General features: G+C 51.6%; 1 protein-coding gene across 5 annotated transcripts in view; it reads left to right on the top strand.

The window, feature by feature from the left end:
- TMCO4 (transmembrane and coiled-coil domains 4) overlaps positions 1–16,617 on the top strand; it is an 86,588-nt gene that overhangs the window by 45,123 nt on the left and 24,848 nt on the right. For all 5 annotated transcript variants that reach the window (XM_047792216.1, XM_047792217.1, XM_047792214.1 and 2 more), the window contains 3 exons: positions 1,382–1,546; positions 2,300–2,436; positions 3,516–3,600. In XM_047792216.1, the coding sequence (XP_047648172.1) occupies positions 1,382–1,546; positions 2,300–2,436; positions 3,516–3,600 (387 nt within the window). The remainder of the gene's footprint in view (positions 1–1,381; positions 1,547–2,299; positions 2,437–3,515; positions 3,601–16,617) is intronic.

Here is a 16,617-nt window from a genome sequence, read left to right as displayed (position 1 = left end):
GAGTCACATGCCACTGTTCCTTTATAAAAATTGGAGAAACAGAGACTCCAAAGGGCAGCATGCTTTGCTGTGAGTCTTGCAACCAAGAAGCTGCAGAGCTGGGTCCAGAGCCTGGGCCAGCATCACAGACACACACACACACACACACACACACACACACACACACACAGAGTCTGTGCCAGCATCCTCTCCTGGACACATACGCACACACACACTGTGCCCACATCCTCTCCCAGGCACATGCACACACGTGCACACACACACACACACAATCCGTGCCCACATCCTCTCCTGGGGCTGGACGCCTCCCCCCCATTCCTAGAGACAGTTAATCCCTGAGCTGCCACAGAGCAGTGACAGGACCGGCAGAAGGGAGAGCAGTCCCTGGTCCTCTGGTGTCAGCAGCGCACCCTCAGGTAGGGTGAAGCCTCTGGGTCGGGCAGGTCAAGGCATCTGGCTGAGCCAGAGCCCCAAGGCCCTGGAAGTGGATTCCACTCTTCATTCATTCATTCTGTTTTCACGAGGCTTTGGGAATTGAGCACTTGGCAAGATAGACTTTGGGAGAGACGTGCGCTAAACAGACAGTGCAGAAATAAAAGGATAATCGCAGACTGGTGAGGACTTGCAGTGAAAAGTGCAGGGTGCATCTGACCCATGGGAAGGACCAGGAAGCTTCCCCATGGCTGAGGCCCGTGAGCTAGAAGCTCAGAGACAGGTCAGGGTGGAAGGTCAGGGGGGCCACAGGCAGAAGTGCACGGGGCCCCTCTGTGCTCCCATGGCCCAAAAACAAAGGGCTCCATGGTGTTTACCCAGCCCTCCCCGGCCTGAGAGCTCTATCTGCGTGGCTTAGTCTCTTCTGCTATAAAATGGGGGCTAATTGGGAGCCCATTTCAGAGGCTGAATCAGAGACTCTGTGGGAAAACCCTTGGCATGAGCTGCTCAGCCCTTAGAAGCTCCTCACCAAACATTTCCTGCAGTGATCATTGTCTGTGTCCTCAGGGTCAAGCTCCAGGCCTGACATAGTCTAGTGTCCATTTAGTATTTGTAGATCACATGAACGAATGATAAATATTAGTCTCCCCACTGCATAGTGACACAGAGTGAAACTTAGCATGGGATAGTGACCAATGGTGCCCAAGGTCACCCAGCTGCTAATAAATACAGGAGTTGGGTCTCGAACCCCAGTGTGCTGACTCACAGGGCAGCCCTGTGCTCCGTCTGGGAGTCTGTCTGCCCAGCTGTCAGCTGCCGCTCATGGCAGGGGATGGATGGGCTTCTTGTCTCCCCCAGGGTGAGTGGGCCCCGTCGCTGTCTGGGAAGATGGGGTGGAGCCTCCTCTATCGCAGACAGGAGAGACCCCAGCTCCCTGTGTTCTCCTCAGGCACCTTCAGCGCCCCGTGGGCTGCCCTGGCCCGCAGCCGCGAGCAGTACTGCCTGGCCTGGGAGGCCAAGTACCTGATGGAGCTCGGCAATGCCCTGGAGACCATCCTCAGTGGTCTTGCCAACATGGTGGCCCAGGAGGCCCTAAAGTACACGGTATTGTCCGGTAAGCCTCCCCTCTCCCCTGCTGGCAGCATCCCCACGGCTCCTTCACATGCCCCAGGGCCCCAGTGAGCCAGGCACTGTGCTGGTCCCTAGGAACACAGGCGAAGGCTGCATGTGGAAAGTCCATGGTCTTTGTAGGGAGGAGACAGATAAACAGCCACTCACAGGATCACCTAGTGTATGGGTCAGCAATTGCTGCATAACAAGCCACCCCATCATCCAGTGACTTAAAATAGCATTCATCAGAGTAGCTCGGGAGTGTTGAGGCTTCACTTGGCTAATCTTTGCTGGGCCTGCTCACGCATCTGTGGGTCAGCTGACTGTCCACTGATCCAGGCCAGCCTTGCCTGGACCAACGAGGACGACTCAGCTCTGCTCCATCTGCCTCTCCTCCTGTGGGGAAGGCAGGCTAGCCCACACACATGGTAGACGTGCATGGGAGATACAAGGCCATTTCAAGCCTCGCATCCAGTAACATCTTCCTGGCCAAAGCGAGTCACATGGCTGAGCCTTGCATGGATGGGCGGGGGCAGGGGCGCTGCAGAGTTAGGAGGCCAAGCAGAAGGATGCAGGATGGAATGACACATTGGGGCCATTACTATTTAGCAATTTGATAACACTTGGAAGTCCTACAGATTCTTAGAGACTCTGCCTGCGTTCACTGGGGCATCCATTAAGCAGCCAATCACTTCCCTAGAACACCCTCCCCACTCCCCGCTACCATTGCCTTCATCACTGATGCTCTTCTCCCCAGGCATTGTGGCTGCCCTGACCTGGCCAGCCTCACTCCTCTCTGTCGCCAGTGTCATTGACAACCCCTGGGGCGTGTGTCTCCATCGGTCAGCAGAGGTCGGCAAACACCTGGCCCACATCCTGCTCTCCCGGCAGCAGGTACCTGGGAATGGGGCGGGGGGGGCCACAAGGAAGCAGGGAAGCGAGGGGGCTGACCTGTGCACAGACGTCCACATGCAGGTGGCCCAGGGGCTTTGGGGGAGTGCATGCTCTTCACTGCTCCTCCAGTTCAAGTCGCAAGTGTCCTAGGATGGACCAGTAGGAATTAGAGGCTATGTGCATACGAGGATGGAATAGCAGAGTATCCACAGGTGTGGATGAAGCCAGGCATTAGGGCTCCCCTCTGAGCAGATCTCCCGTGGTTCAAACACCCTATAAAATGGCTAGGGGTCCATCCACATTCCAGACAGTCAGAGGTGGGAAAGCAGAAGTCAAGGGCCTTTCAGATCCCTTGGCCAAGACTCAGCCTGGTGGCCAGACTTGGCTGCAGGGCAGGTGGGGAGATTCCGTTTCTGGCGGGGTAGCTGTGGGCCCAGCAAAACTCAGGAGATCTGTTACCACAAACAAAGGGAGAATGGGTGTTGCATGATGCCTGACAGCGTTTGCCACAGAGTTTCTGCAGAACTGGGAGGCTGCAGAGTGGAGGGTTTCCCCCTGGAGTAATGGTACAGGCATTGGCACAAAAACAAGGAAAAGGACTAGAGCGTGGAGACCGGCGGGAGCTTTGGAACCCACCTGCCCCTGCCCTCTCCCTCCACGTAGAACTTGTACCCAAAGACCTCACGTGACTTTCTCTACAAGAGACGTCCGTCTTTACTTCAAACTGGCCTCCTCCTCTTACAGTTTAAGGCCAATATTTATGTACCCCCTTCCTGCCTAGGAACAGAACAGTTGTCCCCCCTCTCCCCCCATGTCACTCCTTGTCTTCTTCCATAGCACACCTGGGGGGTACCTCCTGGCTCCCGAAGGGCCCCACTTCACTGCGGTCATTTGCCACAGGTAGATGGGGAAGGAGAGATGACAGCCAGGTAATAGTTGGACACGAAAGGGAATTAACCCAGCCAGATGCTGCCCGAGACCTTGGAAGCATAAATGAGGGCCCTGACTCTCGCGACTGAGATGTTTTTGTAGAATTGGCTCGTACCTGGCCCCTAATACTTGTGTCCTTTCTCCCCCAGGGCCAGCGGCCTGTCACCTTGATCGGCTTCAGCCTGGGAGCCAGAGTCATCTACTTCTGTCTGCAGGAGATGGCTCAAGAGAAAGGTAAGGCTGGCTTATTGTCACAGCTGAAAACCCCTCCCAAGTCTGTCCCCTGGGCCAGAGGTTCTGCACCAGGTGTCTTAAGGCTTGTGACTGTTCCCAGCTTTTAGTTAAAAGTTTAAAATAGTTTGAAAAAAGGAGTTCCTGTTGTGGCCCAGCAGGTTAAGGATCCAGTATTGTCACTGCTGTGGCTCAGGTCATTGTTGTGGCGTGAGTTTGATCCCTGGCCCTTGAACTTCCATGTGCCACAGGTGCGGCTGAAAAAAAAATTTTTTTTAAAGAGAGAGGGAGTTCTCACTGTGGCTCAGTGGGTTAAGGACCCAATGTTGTCTCTGTAAGGATGTGGGTTTGATCCCTGGCCTTGCTCCGTGGGTTAAGGATCCGGCCTTGCTGCAAGCTGCAGCATAAGTCACAGATGGGGCTTGGGCTTGGATCTGGTGTTGCTGTGGCTGCAGCTCCAGTTCCACCCCTGGCTTGAGAACGTCCATATGCTATAGGTGTGTTCATAAAAAGAAAAGAAAAGTTTGAAGAATACACAATAGTCAAGTAATTTGGGAAATTGTTTATTTCTTCCGTGCCTAAATGGGAGTAGATGTGAGACAGTCCCACAGTAATGACAATGGTCTTTGCGTTCCAACATGAGTTCTTGGGTGGGGCGGTGAGGGAATGGAAGAGTCTGAGATTGGGGTGTTGGCTGGGCACGTTCCCTCTGAGGTTCTAGCTGGGTAAAGGGCCTCTCCCAGCTTCTGGCAGCAACCGGCATCCCCCGTGTTCCTTTGCCTACAGATGCGACACCCCAGTTTCCACCTTCATCTTCAGGTCACCTTCGCCTTGGTATCTTGTCACTCTGAGGACAGTGTCCAGGATGACCTCATCTCAGAATCCCTCACTAATTACATTTGCATAATTTAACTCTATCTGCAAAGATGCCTTTTAAGGTCTTTGTAAGGTCTCACTCACAGGTTCCCAGTGGACCCATCTCTTGGGGGAGCCAGCATTCAACCGACTATAGACACCTCGGGGAGTGTGTGCCATTTGAATGTACACTTTCAATGTGGAGGCAGCAGCAAGCTTGATGCCCCTGCCCTGGGCTCAGGTGGGTGAGCCTCTGGTTCAGAATGCCAGTTTGGGACAGATGTGTCAGCAGGGGGTACCACCCATAGGAGGTGGGGAGGGGCAGAGCTGGGGGCATTTGGGGTGGTAGAGGCTTACCCCTCTCCTTCTGGAGCACAGAGCACCCCTTCTCTGGATGGGAGGAGTGACAAAGAATTTCAATGGTCTTTAATCTTCCTCACATTCCATTAGCCAAAGCAGGTGACAGCCAAGCCCTGGGTCCATGGGTGGGGCAGTGCATCCCATCCACAGTGGAGGAGGAGGGGAGCAAGTACTTGCCAAATGGTGATCCAGACTCTGACTCTGGGGTAAAGGAGGGCACGGGCTTTGCTGTCAGTAGAGACCTGGGTCTGAGTCCTGCCTCTTCTCAGATGGGCAGCCTGGGTTGAGCAGGGATGCAGCCTCCCTGGGCATCTGTCTCTCACTTGCAACAAGAGGTTCACGTCACCTCTGGGCGGTAGCAAAGGCCAGAGAGGGGGGAGGTTGCAGCAGCTCAGTGCTGGGGCCCAGTCAACACATCCTCTGGTGGACTTCAGGCTGGGGTATCTCTGCTGGTCCTGGGGGAGCTGCCCACACCCCTGCTCTCTCAAGCTGCTCCTTTAGGAGGCCCCTGGGAAGTTGGCATCCTTCGCGCTGTCATCATTTTGCTCCTTCGCTCGTCATCCTCCCGCCTCCACCACCACCCAGGCAGCAGACCACCTGCCAGGATCCTCCTTACCTGAATGGCGGGGTCTTATTCACCCGACCAGCTCTCAATTCAGAGGAGAAAGGCGTGTCTTTGGCTCTAATTAGCATAAATTACATGTTAACTTCAGGTCATTAATACAAGCCAAGGCTTCAGTTCCCCTCATGAACAAATCGAACTAATTACCATCGACCATGTGGACGTGACAATCGCAAGTGAGGTCGCCCATCAGCTGCCTCCAGAATGTGAGGCTGGAAACTGGTGCGAGGGAGGCAGGTGGTTGTGGAGACACAGAGATGCTTCTGCATCGTGGCCTTTGGGGGGATGGTTCCCACAGCAGCGCCCTTCCCGCCTCTTTCCTGGTTACTGCTCCCTCCCCTGGATCTTTAGGGCCCACTGACAAGAGCTGGGGCTTTGGTATCAGGCAGACCTGAATCTGGGTCCCAGCTGTGTCGCTGATAAGCTGTGGGACCTTAGGCAAGTCACTTAACCTCTCTGAGCCTCATCTGCCCACCTGAACATTGAGCTTCGTACACTTACCTGGAAGGCTTTTCGAGAGATTAAAATGAGGCAATGAAGAGTTCCCATCATGGCTCAGCAGAAACGAATCTGACTAGTATCCATGAGGATGCAGGTTCGAACCCTCGCTCAATGGGTTAAGGACTTTGTGTTGCCATGAGATGTGGTGTAGGTCACAGACGCAGCTCGGATCTGACATTGCTGTGGCTGTGGTGTAGGCTGGGAGCTACAGCTCCAATTCGACCCCTAGCCTTGGAACTTCCATAGGCCACAGGTGGCCCTAAAAAGCAAAACTAAAATAAAATAAGGCAATAAATATGAAAGAACCTGCCACAGTTTGGGTTCACCAGTAAACGCTTCTTCCTCTAAACTCTATAATCTGAAGACTTGCTACGCACAGGGAACTATGGTGAGAGTTTTTTCGATAGAGGCACTTGTCTACTTTCTGGCCCACACATTAGACCATAAACTCCAGGTGGGTGGGGTCTGCCTGTCCCCTCCTCCCCCCATCTCCCTGGCACCCCAGCCGCATACTTAGGTCTCCCAGCAACCCCAGGAGGTGGTTTTTCCCTCTGTTTCAGGGGTGAGAAAGCTGAGGCTTCGAGGGGCAGCCACCTGGGTCCGAGGAGCAGAGCCGGGATTCGCCCCAGGGTGTCGAGGCTCCAGGGCCCTGACCGCTGTGCTATACTTTGGACACAGGATCCAGACCTTGAACAATGGGCAGGATCATCTAGAGGACCTCGAGAGGAGGGCATTCCAGAGGGTTCTCGGGGGGAGGGCAAAGGGAGGGCTCTCGGGGTGCCTGGGAACGTTGCCTCTAGGGTTTCTGCAGCCCATGAAAGGGGGCCAAGGTGGAATGTGGGAAATGGTTAGGGCAGAAGCCTGGCACAGGTCTCTAATGCCAGGCTGGGGTGTTGGAACCAACCAGCTAAACGCTTGGCCTCTGAATTGTGCAGCAAATGAACAACTGAGCAGGTCCTGCCAAGGGAGCGCTGGGTCTGCCTGAGTGCACACATGTGCACACAGAGACACCCACACCCACCCACACACACACACACTCACACACATACACACTAGCACACACGGCAGCAGCTCAGCCAACCTCAAGGGCCTCTGACACCCCCCCCCGCCTTGTTCTCTAGATCAAGTGCAGATTTTGAAAGTAGAATAAAAGAAACTAGAATGGGGAAATTCCCAAATAACAAGAATTTGATAGGAATCTGAATAGAAGTCCAGCAGTCAGAGACACAGTTGGTTTTCTACCCATGCGCTCACCTTCCAGAGGAGGCCAGAAGATTCTGAACAAGAGTCTCTCTTCCTGATCAGCCTGATAGTTTTTCTGCTTAATGACATTCTGTCCCACCAGGGTCTGCACAGTAGGCGAGAGAGGACTCTCATAACCCTTTGCCTTGGCTTTATTCGAGACACTTCGAGAGGAGTCCCTGCTGTGGCTCAGTGGGTTAAGAACCTGACATAGTGTCTGTGAGGATGCAGGTTCAATCAGTAGGTTGAACTTCACTCAGTAAGTTAGGGATCCAGGGATGCCGAAAGTTGTGGCATAGGTCACAGACGTGGCTTGGAGTTGGTATTGCTGTGGCTATGGTGTAGGCCCCGGCTGCAGCTCAGAATTGGTCCCTAGCCCAGGAACTTCCATATGCTGCAGGTGCAGCCATTAAAAAAAATTTTTTAATAAAATAAATTTTAAAAAAAGAAGTTCCTATTGTGGCTCAGCAGTAACAAACCTGACTGGTATCCATGGAGGACGTGCATTCAATCCCTGTCCTTGCTCAGTGGGTTCAGGATCTGGCGTTGCCATGAGCTGAGATGTGGATCACAGATGTGTTTGGATCCCACGTTGCTGTGTCTGTGGCATAGGCCGGTAGCTACAGTTCCAATTCACCCCCTCGCCTGGGAACTTACATTTGCCATGGATGCAGCCCTAAAAAGACAAAAACTAAACTAAATAAAATAAAATAAAATAAAATAAAAATACTAGCACAGGCCAAGCCATTTAACCCTCTCCACCCTGCCGGCCACCTCCAGCTGGAAGGGGAACCCCTGGCACCAGGCCTCAGAGCCATTTGTATCCCCCCGTTTCCCTTTTCCTTTCCAGAGAGAGAGGGACCTCCTGGTGGTTCATAGAAATGAGAAGCTGGAAACAAAACACTGACCCAAAGAGGGAACTGAGAGGTCCTGAACCCAGAGACCTGGGCCCTGGGGCAGGCCTCCCTGATGATCCCTGGGGGCTTGGGCCCAAGACCACCTGGACCGAGTAAAACGAATAGAAACACAGATACACACTCACACGCCTGCGTGTTGGCACATTCACCCTCCAGCACGGCCCTCATCTGTTCCCACGTCCTCTTTCCAGCCACGCAGTGAGCCTCTGGCCTCCAGAGCTTTACAACTTACCACCCAGGCCCTACACATCAACAGGTGGGAGCCAGACACAGCTGGAAGGACGTCACAGATGCAGGCCTTTGCGGTCACCAGGGGATGGGCCCACACCGCTCTTCCCCCACCCAAGATGATCCCAGCTCGGATGCTGCAGATATGCAGGCTCTGAAGTCAGGGCATCTGGTTTGAATCCCACAGCCACTGCTAGGGGAGTCACCGAACCTCTCTGAACTCAGGTGACTCGTGTGAACCACAGCAAATGGTGATAGTATTGCCATCGGGGTTTTAAGACTTAAATGCAATAGCGCATATAAATGCTGGCGTGTAAGAGCCTGGTAATTCTTGCTGTGCATGTGTACTGTGCTAAGCTCTGCCTCAAGCTTTATAAAAGGGAGCTGGACCTAGTGGAGGAAAAATCAGCCTCCCACCAGAGTCGGGGCCCACAGTTTCTGTTCCTTTCCATTCCTGCACCTGCTCCCCACCCCTTCTGTGACAGCCCCCTCCCAAGTCCTGGCCTTGTGTTACTGACAGGGCACCATCAGGTCTCCAGCTGGCTGTGGTCATAAATGAATTACTCACCCTTTGCCCGGAACTGCTGTTTCACATCTAATTCACTCCAGCTCGGCTCTCTGGTTTCAGGCAGCCCTGCTTGCTCAACAACTAATTAATCTGCAAGAGGAGGAGACCCTCTCCTCATTGCAGAAAAGCTGTCATTATCTGAGGTAGGGGAATGGAAAAGAGGAATTACTCCAAGGTGGATGAATCCACCAATTGTTTTCTGGCTTCCCTTGAGATGGAGTAATGAAATGTAGCAGTAAATCCCACAGAGTTACCCAGGGCATAGAAGCCTCCAGCCAGCCTCCCCACCCCCATCCCCCGCTCCCTCCTAGCTGCAACCTTCCTTTATCCCCACCCCCCCAAGAAAAACTGCCTGTAGCATTTACTGTTCTACAGCTTCATCTTCCTTTTTGGGTGGTGTCGCAAACAGCAGGAGGTTCCTGCTTGAGGGATGTGCCACCTTTCACAAGCTGCCCCCGATCCAGGCCGGCCTTCTCTCGGGCTCAGTGTAGGCAGTTTCCCTTTTAATAGGTGTCTAGACTGCAAGCCCCTCAAGGGCAGGGATCATACCTGACCAGCCTTGTGCCTCCTGTCCCTGAGATAAAGCCAACAGAGAGTGCTTGCGCTATAAGTGAATTGTCTGACATTATAAACAGTAGCAGTCAGGACAGGCTAGGTTATGCTGCAGTGACAAAACAACCCCCCAAATCTTAGCGGTATAATACAGCAAAGGTTCATTTCTCACTCGTGCTGCCTGTCCACTGTGGGTGCACAGGGGGCTCTGATGTCTGTAGTCCCTCAGAGATCCAGTCCGATGGAAGCTCTCTCAGTAGAAGATAGAGATTGTGGTGAGTTGCACACTGGTGTTAAAACACTTTCACCTGGAAGTAACACCTCCTTTTCACTTTATTGGCCAAAGCAAAGCACGTGGATCTGACCATCGTCCTGGAAGGCCAGTGAATGTATTCCTACCACGTGCTCGGAAGGCAGAGCGCCAAACTTGGTAGAGAATAGCCCCCATGACTGCCATATGCACCTTATGTCCACCACAGGGGCTTCATGCATCCATAAAAATAACCCTGAATAGCAGGCTTCATTCCCCGAGCACACTCGGTTCGAAGACAGGAGACCTTACTTGGATTCTGGCCTCTGTGATTAGTTCTCAGCTAAAGCCTCAGGTTCTTTTTCCACAAAATAGGGACCTTCCAGTCTTCTCCCTACCTTGCCTCTCAGCCTGGAGGCCAGAAGTACACCTTGAGGGAAAGCCAGGGTGGGGCAGGCCCTGAGGATGCCGGGGTGAGGCCCCCAGTGATGGATAGTGCCCAGGAGCTCGGCCAAGGGGCCCCACACAGACAGAAGCAGGAACGCTACCCAGGAAAGCACTAACCTGCAGAGGACCAGAGCGGAGGGCAGTTTAGAGCTGTGTCCAGTCTGGCAGGGAGCAGGCGCCAGGCAGACAACGTTCTGAGCCGTGTTGATGGCGATTGGCTCCAGACCGTGTCCAGGGCCCAGAGAATCAGGGGAGATGACCTGGTGAAAATGCCTTGAAAGCATAGAGCTGTCCACAAATGCGAGTGACTGTCACAGAGATGGCAGTGGTAGCAACAGCCACCCCCAGCGAAAGCCCAGCTCTCTGCCTGTTTCTTGCTTAGGGATTTACATACATTCTCCTCAACCCTCACAACAACCCCATGAGACAGGTGATCCTGCTCCCATTTCTCAGATAAGAGTGAGATTTAGAGAAAGGTTGAGTCGGTTTCCCTAGAGCTAGGATTTTGATAGCTTCCTCTGACTCCAGAAGTCCTGTTTATATTATTTTGGGCCCCTCCTGGCTGCATGTTTTTCAGATCGAACTTTCCCAATTCAAAATCAAATTCACTCCATTAATTTGTCTTCATGGAGTACCTACTGTGTGCCAGGCACAGTGCTGGCCTTTGGGGAGATGGAAACAGACTAGCCTCTGGTACAGCCCCTGGCCTCATGGAGCTGTTTGTTAAATAATCTGACATGAGTTGGGGACCTGCAGAATGGCTGTGAGGGTCGGCGGGGATGGAGGTCGCACAGAGTAGCGGCTCAGTAAAAGGACCTCTTACTGTTCTTTCATGCCAAGTTCTAGGGCAGCTGCCCAGTTGAGGCCGTCATCCTTAATCTGAGCATCCTGCCCATAAGTACTTGGCTGAGGAAACAGAAAGAGTCCCAGGAAGCCAGCCCCCCAGGACACAGTCAGATGCTCAGCAAAGCTTCCATGCCTGCTCTGCTCCTCCCACAGCCCAGGCAGGTGGTTTGCGTTTGCAGGGGCACCTGTGGGGGGGTGGGGGGAGAGGGCTGGACCTAGTTCTACCCGAAATGCGTACATGCGTGTGTGCATTTGTGTACCTGTGCATGCATGTGTGTGCATCTTCCCAGAGATCGTCACGGCATCTGCTGAGCTTTCTCCATCAGTCATCAGATTCTCAGAGCAGTCTTGCGACATGTTCAGAGGTGCCCAGGCTGGGTGGGAAGGACTGACTTCCAGTGGAAATCCCCTGCCTTCTGGCTGAGTATTTGAATGCTTTGCATGGCTGAAGAATCTTCTCTTCATGCAGAAATAGACTCAGATTCAACTGGGGTTTGCTGAGACTCCCTCCTCCCTGCTGCTCATGTGATTGATGCAGTCTAATCATCAGGCTTATCTTCAGTCATCTTGCCAGCTAACAATCACTAGGCACGTTATGTACCAGGCACAGCTAAACACCTTACACGCCTCATTTTATTTAATCCTCACAATAATCCTAATCCATTTTGCAGATAAGGAAACTGAGGCTTATGAAGGGGAAGTAATTAGCCCATGGTTATAGGATTAGTAATGGTGCAACTGGAATTTGGATCCACAATGCCTCACCCATGTTCTTTTTCATGGCATGTTCTCATTCTTACATATGCACCAGGTTGGGACAATAATTTCCATTTTAGAGCCAAGGCTCAGCGTAAAGCAAAGCAGTGGCCCAAGGGGTCCATTCGGATTTTTTTTTTTTTTTTTGGAAGTTCCCAGGCTAGGGCTCAAGTTGGAGCTGCAGCTGCTGGCCTGTGCCACAGCCACAGCAACTCAGGATCCTAGCCACATCTGCAGCTTACACCACAGCTCACGGGAATGCCAGATCCTTAACCCACTGAGTGAGGCCAAGGACTGAACCCGCATCCTCATGGATACTAGTCAGATGCGTTTGCACTACGCCATAATGGGAACCCCCATTAGGATTTTTTGGTTGCAGGTCCTGAGATTTCCACCAACTGCTCTTCCTTCAGCCAGAGCTGCTCTCTGCCCAGGAAGGAAGGCGGGGGGTTCAGGGTGACTCCTGTCCACTTAGGTCCGGCATCCTGTGCCTTTACCCCTCTTCTCACTGTCCAGAGTGCTCCCCCACCCCCGCCCCCAGGTGTGGAGCCAGCTCAGACCCATCCCTCACCATGTGGCTCAAAAGTTCCCTCCTCCTCCGTACTCAGCACAGAAGGGAGACTCACACTCAGGAGCCTTTAGCAAAGAAAAGCTGTTTCTTACAAAAAGGTGTGTAAACTAGGACTTCAGAAGGCCTAGCTTGCCAAACTACACACACAAACACACACGGAGTTCTTAAAGGGAAACACACTCAGTATCACCAAGGTTACTGAGTTTTCATCACTTCATCAGTCTGTTCTTGATAGAAAAGCAGCCATTTTTCTCCTGAGGTTATTATTTCCTTTTTTTTTAAACTCAATGAATTTTATTACATTTATAGTTGTACAACAATCATCATAACCAATTTCCTAGCATTTCCATCCCAAACCCGCAGCCCACACTCCCCCCACCCCAACCTCCCAACCTGTCTCCTTTGGAAACCATAAGTTTTTCAAAGTCCGTGAATCAGTATCTGCTCTGCAAAGAAGTTCATTGTATCCTTTTTTCAGATTCCACATATAAGTGATAGCATATGATATTGGTGTCTCACTGTCTAACTTCACTTAGCATGATAACTTCTAGGTCCGTCCATTTGCTGCGAATGCCATTATTTCTTTACTTTTTATGGCTCAGTAATATTCCATTGTGTATATGTGCCATATCTTCCTTATCCACTCATCTGTCAGTGGACATTTAGGTTGCCTCCATGTCTTGGCTGTTGTATATAGTGCTGCAGTGAACATTGGAATACATGTGTCTTTTCGAGTCATGGTTTTTCTCTGGATAGATGCCCAGGAGTGAGATTGCTGGGTCAAATGGTAATTCTATTTTTAGTTTTCTGAGGAGTCTCCATACTGTTTTCCATAGTGGTTGTACCAATTTACATTCCCACCAACACTGTAAGAGAGTTCCCTTTTCTCCACACCCTCTCCAGCATTTATTTGTAGACTTTTTGACAATGGCTATTCTGGCTGGTATAAGGTAGTACCTCACAGTAGTTTTGATTTGCATTTCTCTAATAATTAGTGATGTTGAACATCTTTTCATGTGTTCTTTTTGCCATCTATATGTCTTCTTTGGAGAATTGTCTGTTTAGATCTTCTGCCCATTTTTCGACGGGGTTGTTTGTTTTTTTGGTATTGAGCTGAAGAAGGTGTTTATAAATTTTGGAGGAGTTCCCGTCGTGGCGCAGTGGTTAACGAATCCGACTAGGAACCATGAGGTTGCGGGTTCGGTCCCTGCCCCTGCTCCGTAGGTTAACGATCCGGCGTTGCCGTGAGCTGTGGTGTAGGTTGCAGACACGGCTCGGATCCTGCGTTGCTGTGGCTCTGGCGTAGGCCGGTGGCTACAGCTCCGATTCGACCCCTAGCCTGGGAACCTCCATATGCCACGGGAGCGGCCCAAAGAAATAGCAAAAGGGCAAAAAAAAAAAAAATTTGGAGATTAATCCCTTGTCAGTTGCTTCATTTGCAAATATTTTCTCACATTCTATAGGCTGTCCTTTTTTTTTTTTTTTGTCTTTTTGCCTTTTTTCTAGGGCTGCTTCCCTCGGCATGTGGAGGTTCCCAGGCTAGGGGTCTAATCGGAGCTGTAGCTGCTGGCCTATGCCAGAACCACAGCAACATGGGGATCCAAGCCTCAGAGCCGCGTCTGTGACCTACAGCCGCGTCTGTCAGCTCACCACAATGCTGGATCCTCAACCCATTGAGCAAGGCCAGGGATTGCACTCGCAACCTCATGGTTCCTAATTGGATTTGTTAACCACTGCGCCACGATGGGAACTCCTGTGGACTGTCTTTTTGTTTTGTTTAGGGTTTCCTTTGTTGTGAAGACACTTTTAAGTTTAATTAAGTCCCATTTGTTTATTTTTGTTGTTGTCATTACTCTAGGAGGTAGATCTAAGAAGGTGTTGCTGTGGTTAATGTCTGTGTTTTCTAGGTGTTGAGTCTATGTTTTCCTCTAAGAGTTTATAGTGTCAGGTCTTACATTTAGGTCTTTAATCCATTTTGAGTTTATTTAGGAAGTGTTCTGATTTCGTTCTTCTACATGTAGCTGTCCAGTTTTCCCAGCACCACTTATTGAAGGGACTGTATTTTCTCCATTGTATCTTCTTGCCTTCTTTGTCATACATTAGTTGACTATAGGTGCATGGGTTTAATTCTGGGCTTTCTATCCTGTTCCAGTGATATATATTTCTGTTTTTGTACCAATACCATGCAGTTTTGATGACTGTAGCTTTGTAATATAGTCTGAAGTCAGGGAGCCTGATTCCGTCCTGTTATTATTTCTTATGAAGCCACAGGGACGCAGCATCTCCAGACATCAGGACTCCAAACACTGGGGACAGGCATCTCAGGAGGGAGTCAGCAGCTTGTAGGAAACACTCCTTCACAGAAGGAACTAGTGCTAGACAAGGTGACCCCCTTCTTGCTTTATCTCACAGGGTTGAGCATGAATTTGGGTTTGGCATGAGTGTCGGTCACCACAGATGGGACGTCCCTGCCGATGTCTGATGGTGACAGTTTTATTAACTCTGATCCTCACAACATCCTTATGAGGCAGGCATTCGATTAGCCACATTTGACAGAGTGGACAAGGACACTGAGACTCAGAGAGTAGAAGGGATTTGCCCAAAGTCAGAGCTGGGAGGTGGCAGAGCTGAAATTTGCACCCAGCCTGACCCTCAGTCTGGGTCCCTCTGCTACATTCGGCCACCCCCTGCTCCTTCCCCACCCTTTACCCAGCTGTCTGTATCTGTACTCATGGCTTTGGCTCAGGCACTGTCTCTTTTGCTCACCTCCATGTCACCAGATCCCAGGACTTGGCACAGATGAGGTACCTGATGAGGTATCAGTAGTTGATTCATTAGCAAGGGACATGAAAGCTGGGAAGTTAGCTCCATGTGCCACCTGCAGAGACCAACGCCGAGGCCTTTGGGTGGAGAAAGGCTTGAACCACCTCAGCACTGTGGATCCCACAGCCCCTAAGACATGGGCCAGCTGGGCATCCTGTTACCAGACCTTCTGGTACCCCAGGACCCTCCACTCCCAGACTTCTGGCAGGCGTGGTCAGCAGTGTGTGCACAGCCATGCAGTGGCCCTGCCCACCCAAAACCAAGACAAAATCTATACCTGCCAAACGCTGGGGCTTTTGGGCAGGAAATGAATGTGGCCAGAACTACCAGCGATGAACCATCCACTTCCAGCAATGGTCCACCTGCCAGCCAACCAGATGCATTTGCTTTGGGAGTGACCGGTCTCTGACCAAGGGTGTTTCTGGCCCCAGGAGGTGGCAGGAAAGGAGGGGACCATGCCTGATGCCAAGTACTCACTGAGAGACTCTGGGCCCACAGTGCAGTGTTCATTTGTCCATGTGTTTCCTTGAAAAGGTTTCCAAAATTGAGTCGTTGGACAGAGAGCTTAATTCCAACTGACTCATGGTAGCAGAGCCAGGAAATGGCCACACGAACTGAGAAATCAGTTCTGCTTCAGTTATGTGTGCATCGATTCTCCTCTTCATTCCCAGAAGATGTGAGGGGAATTAATTAATGACATCACCTATGGTCTCTGGCTGGCGGCCCTGTCCATGCTGTTGGCGAGACATCACGAGAGAAGGCAGCTGACCCATTTGCGTTTTCACTCAGCTGCTAAAAGCCTGCAGAGCCTCCCGTGCTCTGAGCCCCGGGGCCCACTCATTACATCAGTCCCGGCTCCCCCGTTCCCTCTCCATCTATAAGAGGCTCCATCTGGTTACTTCTCCTTGTGTCTTCAAGATGCAATGGATTGTGACCTGAGTTCAGATCCAGGCTCTGCTAGTTACTGTCTAGGTGCCCTCAGGCAGACCACTTCACCTCTGAGCTTCAGGCCGATTAATAAAATGGGGACTGAGACCCCTTGGGCTGGCTCTGGACTTAATCATTACCACTTATTAAATGCTTGCTGTGCACCAAGCACGCTGCTACGTGGTTTGTGTATTTTCTCTCCTCTAATGTGCAGACACCCCTAAGAGGTTGGTATGGAGGTTCTTCTTTTGCCAGGGAAGAGGTTGAGAGCAGGGACTGTGTCTATTTCCTCCTCCCTTGTATCAGCAGCATCTGGCCTGGGACTTGGCAGAGAAGATGTATGTATGGAGGGCCCGGCACCCAACTCCAGCCGGTCTGTCCGCACAGCTGGCCTCTCAGTCCAGTGCAGGTGACCACATGGTGCTTGGCATGACATGGGAGGCCCTTTCTCCCTCTCTCCATCAGCTTTTCTGGATGGATTTTCCAGGGCTGTGGCGTTCACTGCCTTTGAGCTTACTAAGACTAACATCTTCAGATCGGCAGCTCCCAGGAGAG

Source organism: Phacochoerus africanus, chromosome 8 (genome assembly GCF_016906955.1).
Source record: "Phacochoerus africanus isolate WHEZ1 chromosome 8, ROS_Pafr_v1, whole genome shotgun sequence".
Classification (NCBI taxonomy): Eukaryota; Metazoa; Chordata; class Mammalia; order Artiodactyla; family Suidae; genus Phacochoerus; species Phacochoerus africanus.
The sequence above is the reverse complement of the archived record's forward strand: the minus strand, read 5'-3'. Positions and strand labels throughout refer to the sequence as shown.